Raw genomic sequence first — 23,354 nt, forward strand, 5'->3', positions numbered from 1 at the left:
ATTGTCCGAGAAAACGACAACCGCCTTTCCAGAGGCCTGCGGGTGAGGCAGTGTTCTCATAGGTGTCTCCCCTGAGGCCAGAGGTTTGGGAATTGTCCCGAGGAGAGATGGAAGAATTAGGGGTGCGGAGCTCCCAGTGGGAGCTTCAGAGGGCATTGTGGGAGATTTTAAGCAGAGGCAGAGGGAGGATGGCAGTGGAGTCGGTGCCAGGCTGGGAGGAAGGAAGAGAGAGAGAGAGAGAGAGAGAGAGAGAGAGAGAGAGAGAGAGAGAGAGAGAGAGAGAGAGAGAGAGAGATCATTGATGAGAGAGAATCTTGATCCACTGCCTCCAGCACATCCCCTACTGGGGATTAAGCCCACAACTCAGACATGTGCCCTTGGCCGGAATCAAACCTGGGACCCTTCAGTCCACAGGCCGAAGCTCTATCCACTGAGCTAACCCAGCTAGGGCGAGGCTCAGAGAGATTTGAGAAAATTCTTCAAGGTCATACAGTATAGCTAGGAGTAGTCGGCAAACTCATTAGTCCACAGAGCCACATATCAACAGCACAACGATTGAAATTTCTTTGGAGAGCCACATTTTTTAAACTTAAACATCTTCTAACGCCACTTCTTCAACATAGACTCGCCCAGGCCGCGGTCTTTTGTGGAAGAGCCACACTCAAGGGGCCAAAGAGCCGCATGTGGCTCACGAGCCGCAGTTTGCCGACCACGAGGCTAGGCAATCATGGAGCCAGAATAGGCAATTACGTGCGGCTGGCAGCAAAATGGGAGCTGTTTTCTCTCTCAGGCCCTTAAAAAAAAAAAACCCACACGGAGTAACGGTGACTCCTGGGCATAGCAGTGATGGCTGCACCCTACCCCAGACTCTGCTTCCCGCTCTCTCCCCCTCTCCTGAAGCAGATGTTTTCCCCCTCTACGTGCTGTATTTTCTTTCAGTGTGTGCCTGTCTCCAGTGCAGGCTCTGTTCCCAGGGAAGTGAGGCAGATGGAAATTGTTGAGTAAAATGGCCAGACCTGCTCATTCCAGACCTCACATTCTTTGCATTGCGACATGAGGGCTTGGGAAGCAAAGGAGACGCAGGGGTCTGCTTTGTGTTTATTTATTTTTTGTCTTGTTTTGTTACTGGGAAATTCGACCCATTCCCATTCATTATGAGAACTAATAGGCTCAGTCTAATTCCTACCGTCTTCTGTGTTTTCTGTTTAGGTTCTTCTTATTCCCTTCTTTATTGACTTGGAAAAAATAGATCAAGTCTAAAAAAAAAGGTCCTCCACCAATAATTAAAGTTATGTTGGTAGTTGCATTTCTATTGATGGCAAACGTAATTAAACTCAAAATTCTCTATCGTTTTGCCAAAGTTAAATAATGACTCTGTGTATCTGACTCATTATTTAGTGGTTTTGTTTTCCAACCCCTGTTGCTTGATTACTGGATTTTGTTGAAATAATTTGGTATTTTAGTTCTGAGCTGTTTTCTTATGGTATGCTTCCTGGATTTTAAAAATCCTTTCGTAATATGTATCATAGGTCTTAGCTACATTGCTAGCATTTTTTAAAGAGATTTAATGGCTTAACGGATATCTTGCATATAAGGGGGGGCTGCCCACCATTATGTGTTTCCATTAGCTTGAGGTCTTTGTGTGTGTGCGTGTGTTTTTACTCCTCACCTGAGGAGTGAGGATATTTTTTCCATTGATTTTTAGAGAGTGGAAGGGAGGGGAGAGAAGAGGGAGAGAGAGAAACATCTGTGTGAGAGACACATCAACTGGTTGCCTCCCGCTTGCACTCTGACTGGGGCTTGGGGTTGAATCTGCGACCGAGGGACGTGCCCTTGACCTAGAGTCAAACCCAAGACTCTTCAGTCCTCGGGCTGATGCTCTACCCACTGAGCCACAGCCAGGGCCACTTGATATCTCTATTCTGATTAAATTTGTAGCTGGTGTACTTGCTCAGGTAGGTTTACCAGAAAGGGACTGGAGGTGGTTCCCTGTCCACATAGCTCACTTGGGAGCACTGTCCCAGTATGCCAAAGTTTGATCCCCAGTCAGGGAGCCTTACAAGAATCAAGCAATGATGCCGAAACCGGTTTGGCTCAGTGGATAGAGCGTCAGCCTGCGGACTGAAAGGTCCCAGGTTCGATTCTGGTCAAGGGCATGTACCTTGGTTGCGGGCACATCCCCAATGGGGAGTGTGCAGGAGGCAGCTGGTCGATGTTTCTCTCTCATTGATGTTTCTAACTCTCTATCCCTCTCCCTTCCTCTCTGTAAAAGATCAATAAAATATATAAGAAAAAAGAATCAAGCAATGAATGCAGAAGAGAAACAACAAATCAATCTTTTGTCGTCCTCCTCTCCTTTCCCTCTCTCTCTCCCCCCTCCATCCCCTTTTCCCCACCCCTACTTTCTCTCTCTAAAATAAAAAAAAAATAATTTAAAAAACGAAAGGAAATAGAAGTGGTAATCTCCACACATCTATTTTCTTAAAAAAACAAAAACTTCAGAGTAATCTATAACTTGTAATGGTTATCCTCCTGTCTTCAGTGTTCAGCATTGTAGATTTGAGCAGGCTGTCCACCGCTCTGATCTTCGTTGGAAGCTTATCAGATTTTTCTCTTTACCCTTGGAGTTCAGAAATTTCACCAGGATCTGCCCAGGATGTCTTTTGTGTTAATCTTGGCGCTTACTTGAGCCTTTCTAATCTGAAACCTCAAACCTGTTTTCAATGAAAGGAACCTTTTATCTGTTATTTTTATAAAACGGGTGGATTTTTTCATTAGGAAATACCGCATTTAAGGAGAGGGATACATAGAAACATCGACGAGAAACATAGGATCAGATGCCTTCAGCGCGCCCCCTGCTGGGGATTGAACCTTGTGGCTTGACAAGGAATTGAATCCACTGTCCTGGTATCACAGTGCTTGTGTTTCAGTAACCGTTATTTTACTTAATAATACCCCCAAAATGTTTCCTTTAAGTGGAAAGGTATGCATGTAAAGGACAAAACATAGTATATAAAGTATATAAAACATAGTATATAAAGGACAAAACATAGTATATATTAGTGGTTACAGGCATCCACAGAGAGTCTTCGAACGAATACTGCGGATAAGGGGAGGACTCCTGTAGTGTTTAAATCCTCTTGTTTCCACCCTAGCTCGTTTGGCTCAGTGGATAGGGCATCGGCCTACGGACTGAAGGGTCCCAGGTTCGATTCCCGTCAAGGACACACGCTTGGGTTCGAGCCTCGATCCCAGTGGGGTGCAGGAGGCAGCCAGTCCATGGTTCTCTCTTATCATTGATGTTTCAATCCCTTTTTCTCTCCCTTCCTCTCGGGAATCCATACAAATTCATTTTTAAAAAATTCTCTTGTTTTCTACATGAACTGCTTCAGTGCAAATCACTTGGGATGGGGGTGCCTGTGGTGGTAATCTCAAGCTGCACCTATATGTGTGCCCTGAACTTCCGGAATCACCCCCTCTAGGAATCCCGTTAGCCCTCCTGCAGGTGGTGAGGGTTAAGGACAGTCATTCTGCCCTAAGAGCTCAGCTGGGGATGGGATGACAGGCGGAACTTCTCAGCGACTGTGGAGAGGCCTCTTAAACCCCTGGGCTTGGCTAAGGCGGGATTGAGGCAGGCGAGCTCTCTCCTCCTTGTATCCGAGCTTTAGCTGAATAGGGCAAGTCCCTTGGGAGGCAATGGCCTGAGCAGGGTCGGCAGGAAGGGGCAGTTCTCTCTTCCATCTGCCGAGGGCATCTACCCTAGCTTAACCAGCTGGGACTCCTCAGGTGCCCTTCCCATGCTGCCAGCCCCCCACCTCAGCCTGGTGCTGAAATTGTTGAGCCCTAGCCAGTTTTGCTCAGCAGTTGCACATGTGTCAAACACAAGGCCCGCGGGCCAAATCCAGCCTGCCAGGCCTTGCAATGTGGCCCGCACCGCGCTGTCATCACTGCACTCCGCTGTCAGTTTATGACATTGTCAGTTTATGACTGTTCAGTAAACCATTCAGCCCGCGATTTAGGCTGGATTTTAGATTTTGGCCCCTTCTCTGATTGAGTTCGACACCCCTAAGTTAGATCATTGGCAGGCAGACTGAAGGGTCCGGGTTCAATTCCGGTCAAGGGCATGTACCACTATTGCAGGGTGGGTCCCCGGCCCCGGTCGAGGCATGTGTGGGAGGCAACTAATTGATGTGTCTCTCTCACATCGATGATTTTTTCCTCTCTCTCTCTCTCTCCCTCCCTCCCTCCCTCTCTCTCTCTCTCTCTCTCTCTCTCTCTCTCTCTCTCTCTCTCTCATATATTTTATTGTTTTTTTGTTTTTTTGTTTTTTTTTTAACAGAGAGGAAGGGAGAGTTAGAGAAATAGAAACATCAATGAGAGAAAAACATCGATCAGCTGCCTCTTGCACCCCCCCCCCCCAGGGGATGTGCCCGCAACCAAGGTACATGCCCTTGACTGGAATGAAATTGAACCTGGGACCTTTCAGTCTGCAGGCTGACGCTCTATCCACTGAGCCAAACCGGTTTCGGCATCTCTCTCTTCCACTCTCTCTAAAAATCAATGGAAAAGTATCCTCAGGTGAGGATTAACTAAAAAAAAAAAATTGTTGAGTTTCCTCCTGCCAGAAGTTGGGGGAGAGAGAGGAGTTACAAGGAGATATTCAGCGCACTCTCTTCACAGGATTCCTTAACAATTGTTTCAGTTTGCATTGAATGATGCCCTGACATTATATTCAGTAGTTTTTCTAACAATGTTGATGCCATCTCCCTGTCCGTCTTATTCTGGGCCTAGGCCAGTGGTCGGCAAACTCATTAGTCAGCAGAACCAAATATCAACAGTACAACTATGGAAATTTCTTTTGAGAGCTAAATTTTTTACTTTTATTTTATTATTTACAAAAATATTGATTTTTTTTTTTTTTTTTTTTTTTTACAGAGAGGAAGGGAGAGGGATAGAGAGTTAGAAACATCAATGAGAGAGAAACATCGATCAGCTGCCTCCTGTCCACTCCCCACTGGGGATGTGCCCGCAACCAAGGCACATGCCCTTGACCGGAATCGAACCTGGGACCCTTCAGTCCGCAGGCAGACGCTCTATCCACTGAGCCACACCGGTTAGGGTGAGAGCCAAATTTTTTAAACTTAAACTTCTAACGCCACTTCAAAATAGACTCGCCCAGGCCGTGGTATTTTGTGGAAGAGCCACACTCAAGGGGCCAAAGAGCCGCATGTGGCTTGTGAGCCGCGGTTTGCCGACAACAGGCCTAGACAAGCATGGTGTCAGAGCTGTCCTTAGGTCTCAGTGCGGCTGGACCTTAATTAAGGTTTCAAAAAATGTGTAGGTGAATAATCCTGCTGCTGCTTTTTTTTTTTTTTTTTTTTTTTTGTAGAAAATAAAAAGCCAGGTAAAGGTTCCAAAGGCTGTAAGAAGGTAAGTTGATCCAACCTTCAGGTAAGATTGCCCACTGTTGGGGTAAGGGTGGGAACGGATTACCTGCCCTAGAAGAGGCCCATAAACCCAGTAGAGATGGTGGGTGGCTCTAGACAGAGTAACACATCAGACTCCCACGACCTTGTCCTCTTCTCCCTCTGTTCTTTTAAAAAATATATATATTTTATTGATTTTTTTGCAGAGAGGAAGGGAGAAGGATAGAGAGTTAGAAACATCGATGAGAGAGAAACATCGATCAGCTGCCTCCTGCACACCTCCTACTGGGGATGTGCCCGCAACCAAGGTACATGCCTTTGACCGGAATTGAACCCGGGGCCCTTCAGTCTGCAGGCCGATGCTCTATCCACTGAGCCAACCGGCTAGGGCGGGCAAGCCCTTTTTTTCCTACACCCTTTCCCTTGGCAACAAGACTTTTAAGAAGCTCTAACCCCTCCCTGCAGGGCGGTTTCCATGGGCTCATTAGCTCTGTTTGATTTTCCCCCTCTCGTGTGGTGACCGTCCTGCGAAGCAGAATGGGAAGAAAGCAGCCTTCAAGTTGGTCTCCACTCCCCAGCTTGTTCACTCCAATGATCATGCCAACCGGGAGGCTGAATTAAAGAAGAAGCGGGTACGCCCTGCGCCACGGTGGGGAGAGGGCTTGCCTGGACTGCCAGGTCCCCAGAGTGGTGAATGGAAGGTCAAGGCCAGAATGGTTAGGGGTGTAGAGGCTGTTATGGAAGGCGGAAGGGAGGGTGTTGCTTTGATAGTTGACTTAGTGTCTCCATTTGCTCACCTCCCATCCATTGCTGTCTGGCTTGTGTTCTCACGCACGGCTCCACTGAAATCTTTACCAGCCTCACCCGTGCATTCTCTGATGGAGAGCTTAAAAAAAAAAAAAAAAAAAAATATATATATATATATATATATATATATATATATATATATATATATATATAAATATATATATTACTGCTTTTTTACAGAGAGGGATAGAGAGTTAGAAACATCAATGAGTGAGAATCATCGATCAGCTGCCTCCTGCACCCCCCCTCCACTGGGGATGTGCCCGCAACCAAGGTACATGCCCTTGACCGGAATCGAACCTGGGACCCTTCAGTCCGCAGGTTGACGCTCTATCCACTGAGCCAAACTGGTTAGATCTCTGACGGAGTGTTTTCATCTAATTTGATCTGAATGCTCTGCATTTGAGACCTGCTTTTCTTAAAATACTCTCACTTTTAAAAAAAATATATATATATTTTATTGATTTTGTACAGAGAGGAAAGGAGAGAGATAGAGAGTTAGAAACATCGATGGGAGAGAGTCATCGATCAGCTGCCTCCTGCACACCTCCCACTGGGGATATGCCCGCAACCAAGGTACATGCCCTTGACCGGAATCGAACCTGGGACCTTTCAGTCCCCAAGCCGACGCTCTATCCATTGAGCCAAACCGGTTTCGGCTAAAATACTCTCACTTTGACTTTTTTGTCATCTTACTCTCCTAGATGTCCTCCTTCCTCTGCCAGTGTCTCCCTGCTCTCTAAATGGAGGGGGGGCATCCCACAACGTTGTCCCTTCTGCCTCTGTTCTTAAGTCTTAAGGATTTCCCTCTGCCAGGAACACATTCTCTCTCAGCTTCCCATGCCCTTATACACTGAGTGGTCAGATTATTATGATCTCTGAACGCTATGTATGTTAGAGGCCCGGTGCATGAATTCGTGCATGGGTGGGGTCCGGCCAGCCTGGCCAGGGGGAGGGAACATGGGCGGTTGGCCGGCCTGCCTGCTGGTCAAACTCCTGGTCAAGGGGACAATTTGCATATTAGTTTTTTTTTATTATAGAGGATATGCACTGAGTGGCCAGATTATTATGTGTTCAGAGATCATAATAATCTGGCCACTCAGTGTATATTTATTGATTTCAGAGAGGAAGGGGAAGAGAAAGAGAGAGAGAGAGAGAGAGAAACATCAATGATGAGAGAGAATCATTGATCGGCTGCCTCCTGCAGGCCCCACACCAGGGATCGAGCCCACAAACTGGGCATGTACCCTGACCTGGTATGAACTGTGACCTCCGGGTTCACAGGTTGATGGTCAACTACTGAACCACACTGGCTGGGCCCCCTTGTCCTTCTTTTATTGTTCTCTGCTTTGCTTTCCCTTCCTGCAGTGCTCTGTTTTTTTCTTTCTCTCATACCCCTCATATCCTGCTGTAATATCTGCTTTCCCTGTATCCTTGCGCCTTCCACCTCTGCCACGCCACACTGGCTCCTCCCGCTGTCACCTGTTCCCTGTTCCTCTCCATCTCCCGTCCCTCCCTCAGGCTGCAGACCTAGTCAGCTGTGGCCCTGGTGTGTGTTCCCTTGTTAGATGGAGGAGATGAGGGAGAAGCAGCAGGCTGCCCGGGAGCAAGAGAAACACCGACGCAGGACCATGGAGAGCTACTGTCAGGATGTCCAGCGACGCCAGGAGGAGTTTGAGTCCAAGGTAAGAGAGCAGTTTGGTTGGAAGGGAAGTAGACAATCCATGGAGAAAGGATGGGAAAAAAAGCGAGGACAGAGGGAGGGAGGGAGAGAGGGAGGCAAAGAGCCATTTTGAGCCTTGTGTGTGACTGGACAGCCCTGGATAGATCCTTTCTCCCAAACTAGAACCCAAAGACAGGGAAGGGGGTTGGGCGGACTAAGGCACGGGTGGGGAACTTCTGGCCTGCGGGCCATAAAAGGCCCGCGAAATCATTTGGTCTGGCCCTGCCAAGGCATTAGGGGTGAGTTACTTAAAGGTTTAACTAAATACAGCAGGCTAATTTTTACACACCCATGTGTAAAATGGCCTCTCTCTGGTGCTAGAACACACACATACACATAGGCACACATAGATACCATGTGGGCCCGTCTGTTCTTCCACTTCCCAGCTTTGGTGGCTGGGACTCCCGTGGTCTCCAGTGCCCTGGCTCTCTCTCGCTCTGTCTCCTCCCATGGACCATTCTATTCTTTTTTCTTTTTCCTTTAGGAGGAAGCTTTGCAGGAATTAAATATGTTTCCTCAGCTGGATGATGAGGCCACAAGGAAGGCCTATTACAAGGAGTTCCGTAAGGTATGGGGACTCTTGAGGCCCTTCAGGGAGGGTACCAATCCAGTCCCATCTCCTCGCCATTGTTGTTTTCTCTGACTGAGGTGAAGGCCTTTTCATTCACGGGCCTCTGCGATTGCTGCCGAGTCCTCTGCCTGCCTCCATCCCTTGCCCTCTGCCCTGCAGGTGGTGGAATACTCTGATGTGATTCTGGAAGTTCTGGACGCCAGGGACCCGCTGGGCTGCCGCTGCTTCCAGATGGAGGAGACTGTCCTGCGGGCACAGGGCAACAAGAAGCTGGTCCTAGTCTTGAACAAGATCGGTGGGTATTGAGAAGCATTGGGTGAGACACGGCAGGGGGCAGGCCTTCTTTCTTGAAAGACCAGCTCTGACCTGATCCTGAGATGCAGCAACTCAGTGGTATTCCTAACAGTTGTGCAACGTAGGAATGCTTGTTCCAATCTTTCTAGCCAGGAATCTGAGAGGTGAAATCATTTGTCTAAAGCAGGGGTGGGGAACGTCTGGCCCGCGGGCCATGGGAGGCCCGAGAAATCATTTGGTCTGAGCCAGTCAAGGCATTAGGGGGGAGTTAATTAAATGTTTGACCAAATACAGCAGGCTCATTTTGAAGTTGAGAATTTCGTGAATGATGTTGTAAATATCCAAATGGTCCTTGGCAGAAAAAAGGTTCCCCACCCCTGGTCTAAAGACATACAGTCCAGCAGAAGCTGGAAATGGTGTGCAAGCCTGGCTCACTTTGATTCCTCCATTCTTGCTATTTTTTAAAATTGTTTTGTGTTCTTAAAAAAATAAATTTTATTGATTTATTTACAGAGAGGAAGGGAGAGGGATAGAGAGTTAGAAACATCGATGAGAGAGAAACATCCATCAGCTGCCTTCTGCACACCCCCCACTGGGATGTGCCCGCAACCAAGGTTCGTGTCCTTGACCGGAACCAAACCCGAGACCCTTCGGTCCGCAGGTCGATGCTCTATCCACCGAGCCAAACCGGTTTTGTTCATTCTTGCTATTTTAAGCCTTATCTGCGACTGGCCATCCCTGAAGAGTGTCTTCTCCAAGCTGGAACCCAGAGACTAGGGCACAATAGCACGTGGACTCAGGAGTCACTCGGGTCTGGCTCTCATCTCAGTTGTGCTGTTTTGTCTGGGATCTTGGACAAGTCATAAGAGCTTCCGTTCCTCTAGCTTTAAAACGGGCTGTGATTGTCCCAACTCCCAGGGTTATTGTGAGGATGAATAACAAAGCGCTTGGTATATGTGTGGTCAGTACCTCACAAATGGTAGCCATTTTTGTCCACCTTATTCTTTTTTAAAAAAAATATATATTTTATTGATTTTTTACAGAGAGGAAGGGAGAGGGAGAGAGAGAAACATCGATGAGAGAGAAACATCGACCAGCTGCCTCCTGCACACCCCCTACTGGGGATGTGCCCACAACCAATGTACATGCCCTTGACTGGAATCGAACCTGGGACCTCCCAGTCCACAGACCGACGCTCTATCCATTGAGCCAAACTGGTTTCGGCTGTCCACGTTATTCTTGACATTTGGTCCAAATTAGAATGATCCAGAGAGAGGGATGGAAACATAATCTTGGGGAGACCTCTGCACCCTGAGCACCTTGGCTTAGAATAGGGGTGTCGAACTCAATCAGAGAAGGGGCCAAAATCTAAAATCCAACCTAAATCGCGGGCCGAATGGTTTACTGAACAGTCATAAACTGACAATGTCATAAACTGACAGCGGAGTGCAGTGATGACAGCGCGGTGCGGGCCACATTGCAAGGCCTGGCGGGCTGGATTTGGCCCGCGGGCCTTGTGTTTGACACGTGGCTTAGAAGAAGGGCACTTGGCACCAAAGAGCTGGTTTTCCCATTCTCCCTGAGGGAATAGAGGTCCCCTGAGGGCAGGCCAGCTGCTCCCCTAGCATACAGTGTCCTTTCTAACTGCACTTGGGGAGTACGGGGACTGGCAGGGCCGGGGAGCTATCTGTCGGGAGGTGGGCCTAGCCTTGGGGCTGGGTAGATGCATCCTTGGAGCAAGCTGTCAAAGTGATGTTCTCCTTCCTTGTTCTGTCTGTTCCTGTTTCCCCCAGACCTGGTCCCCAAGGAGGTGATAGAAAAGTGGCTGGATTACCTGCGGAATGAGCTGCCAACTGTGGCTTTCAAGGCCAGCACTCAGCATCAGGTCAAAAACCTGGTAAGCGGGGGCAAGGGGCTTCTAGACTCTTCCAGGATAGCCTGGGCCGGGGATGGCTTGGCCTGGGCTCCAGCCCCTTGGTCATTGAACTAGGCCTCCAGCTTGGAGCTTTTTGCTTTACAGGATGACCTAATATTCATTACATTTTTTCCTATATTATTGCTCTTTAGGAACAATTTTTCCAGATGTAAGGGTAATACATATTGGAAAACATAGTTAGAGAATTGTTCCATTTTAAAACACATGCCTTTGTTTGCTTTTCTCTTTAAAACATCACACTACTTTCTCATTCAGTGGTTCTCAACCTTCCTAATGCCACGACCCTTTAATGCAGTTCCTCATGTTGTGGTGACCCCCAGCCATAAAACTATTTTCGTTGCTACTTCATTACTGTAATTTTGCTACTGTTAATGAATCATAATGTAAATATCTGTGTTTTCCAATGGTCTTAGGCGAACCGCTGCTATAGAGCCTAAGATCATCGGAAAACACAGATATTTACATTACGATTCATAACAGTAGCAAAATTACAAAGGTTGAGAACCACTTCTCTAATTAGACCATTAACACAGAAATACATTTTCAGCGTAAAATATTAAAGTATACAGAAACATTGGTTGCTTCTAGGGAGAGAAACTGGTGCTGGGGACATTTTTTTTTTCAATTTTGCACCAGCATAAAATTTATTAAAAAATAAAGTAGAAAAAATTATAACAATTGCATATAAAGCTTAATTACCCTTTCACTGATACCCTTAATTCCAGTCTCCTTTATCCACATATAACCAGAAATAACCATCATTGTAAGTATGGAAGGATCCAGTGTTTTTCTGTACTTTATCTATATACAGGAAGTGTATATAAAGAGAAAATTGTGTTTGTGGGTATCATGTCTTATCCTGTGGCTTGCTGCCCCCCTCCCCCCCGGATATCTTTTTACTGAGATCTATCTTCTGATGCTAAGTAAAATTAGTTTCCAATTTTTTATTGTGATAACCAGTACTTCAACACACCCCTTGCACATGCTTGTGTAGGTTAGGTATTGGGAGGTAGAGTAGCTGCGTCATAGGCTTTATGCATTTTATATTTTTCTAGAAAGACAAATTGTACCCCCCCCCCACCAAGTGGCTGTATCATTCAAATTCCTGCCATTGGGTAATGGATGTGAGACAGGGCCTATTTCCCTCCACCTTTGCCAATATTTGATATCATTAAACGTTTTCATCGTTGCTCATCTGGAAGGCATGATTATTTCATTAAAATTTTTTTGGACCTTTTTGATGGCAGAAGTGTGGCAAGAATCCTTTGCTAACAGCTTTCTTTCGTTTGTATTTCACTTTAAGGATACATCTCGTTAATCTGCTTCTTGTTGATGGGTAGTTAGGTTGATTTCTATTTTGCAACAGTGTGGTGGGTAAGTAAGGAAAGAGGAAGAGATGGAAGGGTATTCTGGGTAGAGTAGGTGGCATCAGGAGTAAAGAGATAGAGGCTGGCCCGGCCGGTGTGGCTCAGTTGGTTCACCATTGACCCATGAGCCAAGAGGTCTAGAGTCGATTCAGTCAGGGTACATGCCCGGTTGCAGGCTCAGTCCCCAGTGAGGGGTGTGTAGGAGGCAGCCGATCAATGGTGTTTCTCTCTCCATCTCTCCATCCTTTTCCCTTCCTCTCGTTCTAAAAACCAATAAAAGCATATTTTTTTTAAAAAGAGGCTGAATGGCCTTGTTCTGTGTGAGGAATCAAGGGAAGGTGGGTTGTGTGGGGGCCACGCATTCTCTTTCCCCTTTGCAGGCAGGGGCGGCGGGCATCCCTGTTGTGCCCACGAGGGCACCACGGTCCTGAGAAGGGGAGCAGGATCTGCGGGGCACACACCAGTGAGAGGAAGCGTGGAAAGTCCAGTCTGGCCTGGCTCCAGGCTAGGACGCCATACTGTCCCTGCTGAGATGTGTGTAGGCAGAGACAGGGACAAAAGAGACTGCAGATTCAAAGACAGTGGAAAACCAGAATCCCGTGCGTCTCCAAAGGGGCGGTTAGGAGCCTGTGTGAGAAGTCTCCCACTTCGGCCTGAGGGCCTCCCTGATCACAGGCAGGCCCTGAAACAGGGGTCTTCAAACTACGGCCTGCGGGCCACATGCGGCCCGCAGAGGAGTCTGATCCTGCCCGCCAGGTTTTTTGGGCAGTGAGCGCAGCCGAGGTGTTACAGTAGGAATTAGTAGTTCATATAGTCCGGCCCTCCAGCTCTCTGAGGGACCGTGATCTGGCCCCCACTTTAAAAAGTTTGAGGACCCCTGCGTAACTCGGAGCTCCAGTCACATCTCCCCGCTGATGCCTGTGCCGTGCGATCCCTCATTTTCCAGAACCGCTGCAGCGTGCCCGTGGAGCAGGCCTCCGAGGCGCTGCTGAAGAGCAAAGCCTGCTTCGGAGCTGAGAACCTGATGAGGGTGCTGGGGAACTACTGCCGCCTCGGCGAAGTGCGCACCCACATCCGCGTGGGCGTTGTGGGTGAGGCCCGGGGAGCCGTCACGGGGCTCAGGCTCTTGGGGGGCTTCGTTGCCGGGAAAGGATGCTGGGAACTGTGTCCCCTTTTTGGGGGGAAGGGTTTTGTGCTTTGTGATTTGGATTGGTGGGAACACGTACTCAGAGTCAGCACCATGCGCTGCATTTTATTTTTTAAACATGTTTTTATTGATTTTAGAGAGAGAGGCGTGGAAAGGGATACAGAGATAGAAACACACACTAGGAACATAGATTGGCTGCTTCCTGCACGCCCCCTACTGGGGATCAAGCGGCAGTGCAGGTATGTGCTCTGATAGGGAATTGAATCCAGGAACTCTTCGTCCATGGGTTGCGATGCTCAGTCACTGAGCCACGCAGCCAGGGCATGTGCTGCATTTTATTTTTATTTATTTATTTTTTAAAATATATTTTATTGATTTTTTTTACAGAGAGGAAGGGAGAGGGATAGAGAGCTAGAAACATCGATCAGAGAGAAACATTGACCAGCCACGTCTTGCACACCCCCTACTGGGGATGTGCCCGCAACCAATGTACATGCCCTTGACCGGAATCGAACCTGGGGCCTCTCAGTCCGCAGGCCGACGCTCTATCCACTGAGCCAAACCGGCTTCGGCACACCTGCTGCTCTTTTGTAGGCCTTCCAAATGTTGGGAAGAGCAGCCTGATCAACAGTCTGAAACGCAGCCGTGCCTGCAGCGTGGGAGCCGTTCCTGGCATCACCAAGTAAGCACCTGCCTGCTCTCCCACGGCCATTGGCTCACCGTTCCCTCTACTCTCACTCCTTCAGCCCCTGGCCCTGTCCTTATCCCAGAGCAGCCTCTGCTTCCCTGGGCATGGGAGTCTCAGGAACAGCCTGCATTTGCCTGGCACTCCCTAGGTGTGGTCTAGACTCCCAGCTGGGTGTCCCCTCTCACCCCTGTTAGCACCTTGAAGCCTACCACCAGCCCTGCAGGATTGGGCTGTGAATAAGCAGCTTAGCTTCCTAGATGAAGCATCAGAGGCTCAGAGTCAAAAGCTGACCACGGTCCTGCAGCTCAGTGCCCAATGGCAGAGGCTAGACTAGATCAGTCTCAGCTCTGTAGGACCCAGAATCCCTGGCCCTACATCTCTCCAGCTTCATCTGTGCCCCGTCTGCCCCTCACCCTTTCTCTCAGCCATGTGCCTGGAGCCTACAGGATGCCTCACGCATCTGGCCCCATCAGGGTCCTGCATCTTCTCTCCTCTCCTGCCCAGGTTCATGCAGGAGGTCCACCTGGACAAGTTCATCAGGCTGCTGGATGCCCCGGGCATTGTCCCAGGCCCCAACTCGGAGGTGGGCACCATCCTGCGCAACTGCATCCACGTGCAGAAGCTGGCGGACCCTGTGACCCCGGTGGAGACCATCCTGCAACGCTGCAACCTGGAGGAGGTGCGCAGGGCTCTTGGTTATGCCCTACCCCTGTGGTCGGCAAACCACGGCTCGCGAGCCACATGCGGCTCTTTGGCCCCTTGAGTGTGGCTCTTCCACAAAAGACCACGGCCTGGGCGAGTCTATGTTGAAGAAGTGGCGTTAGAAGAAGTTGAAGTTTAAAACATTGGGCTCTCCAAAGAAATTTCAATCGTTGTCCTGTTGATGTTTGGCTCTGTGGACTGATGAGTTTGCCGACCACTGCCCTACCCTATTCCAAGGACCCTTCATTCTCTTGTCTGATTTCTCCTCTTCCTCTCGTCACCAGATTTCCAGCTATTACGGCGTCTCTGGCTTCCAGACCACTGAGCACTTTCTGATGGCGGTGGCCCAGCGCTTGGGTAAAAAGAAGAAGGGAGGTATCTATAATCAGGAGGAGGCAGCCAAAGCAGTCCTGTCTGACTGGGTGAGGTGAGGAGCGGGTTGGGGTCGGCGTGAGGCTCCACAAAGGGGACTGGGCTGAAGGACCCTGGGTCAGTGATTGTCTAGCAACTCAACGTCTTGTTCAGAGGCCGCCGGCTGGGTTTGCTCACTGTCCCTCGCTGTTTCTGACTCGGGAACTCATTCTTCCTGTGATTGGTCAGTTGTCCTCTCAGTGACGTCACCACCAATTTCCTCCAACCCCCCAATGTAGTGGGAAGATCAGCTTCTACACGCTTCCACCCGCCACGCACACTCTGCCCACCCACCTCAGTGCTGAGATTGTTAAGGAGATGACGGAAGTCTTCGACATTGAGGACACCGAGCAGGCCAACGAAGACACCATGGAATGTAAGTGAGGGCGAGAGGGCTGGCCTGCCCCCACGTGGTCTTGCCCTAGTGGAGCCACGGGGACCTGACAACAAATTCCATGTCTGACCTCCCCCTTCCTGGCTTTGAGAAAATTAGGTAACCAGCTCCAAGATGAATGCTTTTCACCCACAAGGTGGAGAGTTCTCATCTGGGCCTTTAGACTAGTTGTGACTCTTGGTAGACAGGAAATCAATCAGCCAAGTACTCTACACCGTGAGGTGTTCAGGAAATGGAAGCTTCCTTTCCCCATCTCTTGGGACCTGCCTTGGACGGAGACAACTTCTCTCAAAAACCCCTTCGCCTCAGCCACTGCATGTCCACTCCTGGCTTTTCATTCTCACCTCCATTGGTGGGCGGGGCATCTGAGTCACAGAAGGGTGATAGTTGCTAAATGATGCATAGTCAGTGGGAGGCAGAGGTGGCATTCAAAGCAGTTTTCCTCTGCTGTGGTTGAAAACTCACCCACCTCAGAGTGGTTAAAAGAAGGGACCAGCCGAAACCGGTTTGGCTCAGTCGTAGAGCATCGGCCTGTGGACTGAAAGGTCCCAGGTTCGATTCTGGTCAAGGGCATGTACATTGGTTGCGGGCACATCCCCAGTAGGGGGTGTGCAGGAGGCAGCTGGTCGATGTTTCTCTCTCATCGATGTTTCTAGCTCTCTATCCCTCTCTCCTCCTCTCGGTAAAAAATCAATAAAATATATTAAAAAAAAAAAAAAGAAGAAAGAACCACCTGGATTCAAATCCAAATTTTGTTTCTTGTTAGCTGTGTGATGTTACACATGCTCCTTAACTTCTCCATGTCTCGATGACATCATTCGTAAGCTGGACTATAGCATCCACCTGTTATTTAATACATAAAAACACTGAGAACAGTGACTGGCGTGTATATAGTGCTTTCTCTTTTTTGTGTATGTTTTTATTGGTTTTAGAGAGGATGGGAGAGGGAGAGAGAGAAACATCAATGATTGATGAGAGAATCATTGATTGGCTGCCTCCTGCACACCCCCTACTAGGAATGGAGCCCGCAACCTGGGCATCAGACCGTGACCTCCTGGTTCATATGTCGATGCTCAACCACTGAGCCACATCAGCCGAGGTATAGTGCTTTTTTGGTAACTGTGAGCTGTTATGGAAACACATGGTTTTCCAAAACTCTGGAGGGAAGTTTATTTTCTTCAGATATTACCATCTGCAGCCCTGGCTTATGGCTCCTCCCTTCTCTACCCTACCCCAGAAAGGTACCCAGTACTCTCTGGATCAGTCTGCGGACACTCTGGGTAGTAGAAAAAGCCCTGGCTGGTCTGCCTTCTAGTTCTCTGTTTTTCTTGAGGACCAGTAGTCCTTCTCTGGGCCTTTTGGTGTCCTTGGATTCCAAACGAAGATAAGAGAACTTGCCTGCTTTAGAGTTTATTTCCCAGGTCAGCCCCCTTTCTGAACGTTACTGTCCTCTTGGGTCACGTGGGCAGTCGGGAGGAATTCCCGCTTTCATTCTTAGGATGATGCTTGGCCCTTAGCTGCACGTGAAGGCAACAGGGGCTCCTGCTGTCACTGACAATGCACTGGACAAAAGTGGGAGGTCTGGGAAATTGAGAAGAGGGGGAGGTTCCCAGTGAGAGTCTTCTACTACAGAGTTGGCCCTAGTGTTGGATCTTTTATTTATTTATTTATTTAATATATTTTATTGATTTTGTACAGAGAGGAAGGGAGAGAGATACAGAGTTAGAAACATCGATGAGAGAGAGTCATCGATCAGCTGCCTCTTGCACATCCCCTACTGGGGATATGCCCGCAACCAAGGTACATGCCCTTGACCGGAATCGAACCCGGGACCTTTCAGTCCCCAAGCCAACGCTCTATCCATTGAGCCAAACCGGTTTCGGCTAGTGTTGGATCTTGAAGAGTGACTAGGGATCATAGGCTCAGGGGAGGGGATGGAAGGGAAGTTTAGAAGCAGGTGTGAGAGTGGTGTGGGCCCGGGCAGTGGGCAGAATTGTGGTTTGCAGGCGAGTGCCCTACTGCAAAAGCCATGCCTTTCATCTTTGATCCTGGGGCCTCCCGGCAGGAATGTAAGAGCCTCCCTCCCAGCTCCCCTGGGCGGTGTCCACATAGCTTACCCACTGCGGCCTGACCAGGAGGCGAGCAGCAGGGTGGAGCCAGGGCCCTGACAGTGCTGTTGCTTGTGTTAAAGGCTTGGCCAACGGAGAATCTGATCAGCTCTTGGGTGACATGGACCCGGTTCAAACGGAGACCAAATGGCTCCATTCTCCGATGATGGATGTAGTAGATGCCTTGGAAAATAAAACCACCGTGTATAAGGTACCTGTCCCGTTTCTTATGGCAACCCTCTCCTCTACCCATGGCTCTGGTAAGTGGTCAGTCCCTTTTGCCTGGCCCCCCATGACATCTGCCTAAAATGGTGGGGAGATGTGGGTTGTTCTTAAAAGTTGGTTATTTTTTTATGGTCAAGGAGTTTTGTTTTCTCCCATTTTGTTTATTTAAAATCTTTTTTCTGCCCTGGCTGATTTGGCTCAGTGGATAGAGCTTTGGCCTGCGGACTAAAGGGTTCCAGGTTCGATTCTGATCAAGGGCACATGCCTGGGTTGCGGGATCAATCCCCAGTGTGGGATGTGCAGGACACAGCCTATCAATGATTCTCTCTCATCATTGATGTTTCTTTTTTTAAAAAAAAAAAAATATTTTTACGAGAGGCCTGGTGCACGAAATTCGTGCAGGGGGGAGGGAGGTCCCTCAGCCCACCCTGCCTCTTCTCACAGTCCGGGAGCCCTCAAGGAATGTCCTACTTATGGCTTAGGCCCGCTCCCTGTGGGCCTAAGATGTCAGTAGGCCTCCCTCTGCAGGAGGCAGTATGGCTGATCAGGGGAAGGCGCAGCCCCCATCACCCTGCTACTGCTGCCACTGCCGGCCGCCACAGCCGCCAAGGTGTTTTCATCAACATGGACTCCAGTCCCTTCACCATGAAAACACGACAACTTTCTTTAGGTATTTTCAAGATGTCTCTTTCATAGGATATGACATTTCTTTATTTCTTTTTTAAATCCTCACCTCAGGATATGTTTCCATTGATTTTTATTTTATTTTACTTTATTATTTTATTTTATTTTATTTTATTTTATTGATTTTTCTTACAGAGAGGAAGGGAGAGAGATAGAGAGCTAGAAATGTCGATGAGAGAGAAACATTGACCAGCTGCCTCCTGCACACCCCCTACTGGGGATGTGCCCACAACCAATGTACATGCCCTTGACCGGAATCGAATCTGGGACCTTTCAGTCTGCAGACCAACGCTCTACCGCTGAGCCAAACCGGTTTCGGCTCCATTGATTTTTAGAGAGCGTGGAAGAGAAAGGGAAAGAGAGAGAAACATTGATGTGAGAAGAACACTTTGATTGGTTGTCTCCTGCATGAGCCCTGACTTGGGCCCCAGTCAGGGAGGTGCCTGCAACCTAGGTACGTGGTTGACCAGAATCAAACCTGGACCCTGCGGTCATCAGCCTGAGGCTCTCCCTCTCCCTCTCCTTCTCCCTCTGCCTCTCCCTCTCCCGTTCCCGCTCCTGCTCCCTCCGGTCCACTCTCTCTAAAAGCAGTGAAAAAATATTCTCTGGTGAGTATTCAAAAACAAAACAAAACACAGAATAGCAGGCCTCCTCCATGGAGATGCTGAATATGTAGGCCTGAAAGAGAATTCTTGGCTCTGAAGATCCCTTCAGGAATTTTATTAACAATGTTTGGAAAATTAGCCTAAGCCACACCAATGATTCAATGTGCTTTTCTGTGTTTCAGGGAAGAATCAAAAGTTTGTGCTTTTCTGTGTTTCAGGGAAGAATCAAATGATCTTTTGTTTTATTGTGTCAAAACAAAATTTTGCATGTGTTAAATCCATAATTCTTATTCAAATACATAGTAGCAGATGCAAAAGTTCTGTTTAACTCAGTGAGGGGACTGGCAGGATGATAATGCAGTTCCAAATGTGATTTCCAAAGATGAAAGCCTGAAGGAAAACTGCTAAATTAGATACAATCTGGCTAATGTCCTATAGGACAATAAAACCATCACTTTTTGAATTAGTGTGTCTTCTAGACAAATTAGTTACATCTTTAAAAGCCTGAAAATTCTTTTCATCTTCTCACTTTGCTGATCATTATGTGTAATTTTCTAGGGCTGTAAAACGTCAAAATATATGGAACTTATTTAATTGTAAATAGTGTGTCAGAGTTAGGTGTTTTATAGAAAAGGAAATGATTATTCTTTGGGCCTCTAATGCCCTAATTATACTGAAAGGACTTGCTATCAACGTTTTACTCCAGGCCTGTGCTGGGCCACAGTCTGTGCTTGCCTCCTGGGACTGACGATGGTCCCTGGAGGCTGCGGGTTTGGCTTGGCTCGGCCGCCCTCGCTTCCCAGGCCCAGTGATGGCCCAGGGAGACTGCGGGCTGCTGCGGGCGGGGCCACCCTCGCCTCCCGGGCCTGGTGATGGTCCCTGGAGGCTGTGGGTTTGGCTTGGTGTGCCCACCCTCGCCTTCCAGGCCCGCAATGGCCCCGGGAGGCTGCGGGCAGGGCCACTCTCGCCTCCTGAGGCCAGTGATGGTCCCGGGAGGCTTCTTGGTGCCCGTCCCTGGGACCTAGGCTACTTGGCACCACCCTGCCCCTGGCTGGTAGGTGCCTGCATATGCAAATTAATCTGCCATCTTTATTGGGTTAATTTGCGTACTCCTGATTGGCTTGTGGTTGTTGCGGAGGTACAGTCAATTTGCATATTTCTCTTTTATTAATGTAGATTGATTGCAGAGAGGAAGTGAGAGGGAGAGAGAGAACCATTAATGAAAGAGAATCATTGATCGGCTGCCTCCTGCATGCCCCCCATTGGGGATTGAGCCCACAACCCAGGCATGTGCCCTGACCAGAATCTAACTTGGGATCCTTCAGCCCATAGGCCGACGCTCTATCCACTGAACCAAACCAGCTAGGGCATATCATTGACGTTTGTTTCTCTTTCTCCCTTTCCCTTCCTTTCTAGTACCTATTTCAGGCTAACTATTCCTTTCAGGAAGCCTTTCCTAAACCTTTAGGCTAGGTCAAGTTTGCCTTTCCTGTGCTTGCACACTACCATGACTGCTATACTAAAAAAAAAAAAAAAAAATCTTAGACCTATACACAGGTAAGAATGTTTATCCTTTCCAAAATGTTTACCCCGATTAACTACCGTGTTTCCCCGAAAATAAGACATCCTCCGAAAATAAGACCTAGCGCATGGAAAGATAAGACATCCCCGAAAAATAAGACCTAGCGCAACTTTGGGAGAAAAAATTAATATAAGACACTGTCTTATTTTCAGGGAAACAGGGTATTATGCTATTCATATTGCTTTCCACTTTGCTTATTTCACTTACAAATTCATCTTGTAGATTGTCCCACATGATTACTTCATAGAGCTATCATTTATTTATTTTTAATCCTCACCCGAGGTTATTTTTTGTTGATTTTTTTTAGAGATGGGAAGGGGAAGGGAGAGGAAAGGGATATGAGGAGAGAGAGTGAGGGAGGGACTGAGAGTTGAGAGAGAGACATCGATGTGACAGAGAAACATTAATCAGTTGCCTCCCATATGCACCATGACCAACCGGGGATTGAGCCCTCAACCTAGGTATGTGCCCTGACCGGAATGGAACCCGCCACCTTTAGTTGTTTGGAACTGTATCCAAGCAACTGAGCCATACCAGCCAGGGCCAAGAGCTGTCCTTTATTTATTTATTTATTTTTTTATTTTTTAAATATATATATATTTTATTGATTTTTTACAGAGAGGAAGAGAGAGGGATAGAGAGTTAGAAACATCAATGAGAGAGAATCATTGATCAGCTGCCTCCTGCACACCCCCTACCGGGCATGTGCCCGCAACCAATGTACATGCCCTTGACCAGAATTGAACCCGGGACCCTTCAGTTCCCAAGCCGATGCTCTATCCATTGAGCCAAACCGGTCTCGGCCTGTCCTTTATTTTTGATGGCTACATAATATCTGGAAAGGTTTCTTAAGCACCATGGTCAGGTTTGTATATCAGAACATTACTCTGGCAGGTGGGGTAAAAATCAGATTAGAAACCAAGGGCCCAAGGTGGAGGCAGGGAGTACAGGAATGAAGCTGTCACCTGGACTCTTTTTTTAAAAAAAAAAAAAATATATTTTATTGTTTTTTTTTGTTTGTTTGTTTGTTTTTACAGAGAAGAAGGGAGAGAGATAGAGAGCTAGAAATGTCGATGAGAGAGAAACATCGACCAGCTGCCTCCTGCACACCCCCCACCGGGGATGTGCCTGCAACCAATGTACATGCCCCTGACCGGAATCGAACCTGGGACCCTTCAGTCCGCAGACCGACGCTCTACCACTAGCCAAGCCGGTTTCGGCTCACCTGGACTTTTATTTTTTATTTTTTAAAAATATATATTTTATTGATTTCTTTATAGAGAGGAAGGGAGAGAGATAGAGAGCTAGAAACGTCGATGAGAGAGAAACATCGACCAGCTGCCTCTTGCACACCCCCTACTGGGGATGTGCCCGCAACCAACGTACATGCCCCTGACCGGAATCGAACCTGGGACCCTTCAGTCCGCAGACCGACGCTCTACCACTGAGCCAAACCGGTTTCGGCTCACCTGGACTTTTAAGAGATAATGAGGCCTGCACTAGGGCAGTGGCAGGATTTCACACCATCCCATCCTCACTTAGTTTCAAAGGTTCCCCTGGTGCTTACAGGAACATTAGTATCAAGTTGTGTGCTTAAGGTCATCCCCTGATAATGTTTCCCACTGAGCCCCTAAGCCCCATAGCATACCATTTTCCCTCAGGGACCTGTGGTAGGTCCCCATTCTTTACGGTAACCTCCTGGCTCAGGCTTGGGGCCACTCTATTGCCTGCCTCTGGGGGATGCCATTTAGGTGTGCTGTACTGTGAATGGTGTCCCCCGCCCCCACGACACCAGAGTTACACAGTGTGCTCGGTAGCCTGGCCTTTTCCCCATTGTAGTGTAGCAGGTAGTCATACATGCCCTTGTTTTTCTAGCATTGTTGTAAGGATTAAATGGGTTAATAGGTATGTATACATGTATACATGTACATATATCTGTTGTACACATACACATTATATGTATACTTAGAATGGTACCTGTCTGACATAGTGAGCTTTCTATCATTAGCTTTTACTGCCTACATGTATCTTCTTTTATGTTAGTTTATTATGAAATAACTAGAGGCCCGCTGCATGAAGAGATTCATGCAATAGGCCTTCCTTCCCTTGGCTTCCAGCACCAGTTTTCCTCTGGCACCCAGTACCCAGGCCTTTGCTCAGCCTGGAGTCTGCCATCTTCATCTTTGTTGCAGATTCCAGAGTCTGTAGTCTTCATCTTCGCTGCGGCTGGAGTGCCGCTCCTGTAGATCCCTTTGTGCGCCATAGTGGGTGTCCTGCCCTGCCTGGCCACTTCGTGCTTGGAGCAGCTGGGGGGCTACCATCTTTGGCCTTCTGATTTGCATATTCCCTACTGATTGGCTGGTGTGTGTAGCGGAGTGATGGTCAATTTGCATGTGTTTTTTTTATTAGTGTAGATTCTTTATTGTTGAAACGGTTACATGTCCCCTTTTTCACCCACTGACCCCCTCCAGGCCTCCTCCCCACATGTATCTTCAATTCAACCCAACAGACACCCTTTTGGGTGCCCAGTTATATTCTGTGCTTTTCCAGTGTTCATTCTGAAATAATTCCTATCAGAAGTGTGTTGACCACCACCATACCCTCAACCTCTGTCATTTACACTGTGTCTCTCTGGTGGGCACTTACCACACTCTGTCTTGCATGGTTGGTTGTAACCTTTTTAG

General features: G+C 48.1%; 1 protein-coding gene across 4 annotated transcripts in view; it reads left to right on the top strand.

Annotated features, from left to right (window-relative positions):
* GNL3L (G protein nucleolar 3 like) overlaps positions 1-23,354 on the top strand; it is a 37,415-nt gene that overhangs the window by 8,555 nt on the left and 5,506 nt on the right. For 3 of the 4 annotated variants that reach the window (XM_084871075.1, XM_084871078.1, XM_084871077.1), the window contains 12 exons: positions 5,390-5,430; positions 5,963-6,058; positions 7,802-7,918; positions 8,441-8,524; positions 8,687-8,822; positions 10,615-10,718; positions 13,071-13,215; positions 13,866-13,953; positions 14,464-14,638; positions 14,946-15,088; positions 15,312-15,448; positions 17,658-17,785. In XM_084871075.1, the coding sequence (XP_084727201.1) occupies positions 5,390-5,430; positions 5,963-6,058; positions 7,802-7,918; positions 8,441-8,524; positions 8,687-8,822; positions 10,615-10,718; positions 13,071-13,215; positions 13,866-13,953; positions 14,464-14,638; positions 14,946-15,088; positions 15,312-15,448; positions 17,658-17,785 (1,394 nt within the window). The remainder of the gene's footprint in view (positions 1-5,389; positions 5,431-5,962; positions 6,059-7,801; positions 7,919-8,440; positions 8,525-8,686; positions 8,823-10,614; positions 10,719-13,070; positions 13,216-13,865; positions 13,954-14,463; positions 14,639-14,945; positions 15,089-15,311; positions 15,449-17,657; positions 17,786-23,354) is intronic. The other variant, XM_084871076.1, reaches the window with a different exon arrangement.

This window comes from Pipistrellus hanaki, assembly GCF_964339955.1.
Source record: "Pipistrellus hanaki genome assembly, chromosome: X".
Classification (NCBI taxonomy): domain Eukaryota; kingdom Metazoa; phylum Chordata; class Mammalia; order Chiroptera; family Vespertilionidae; genus Pipistrellus; species Pipistrellus hanaki.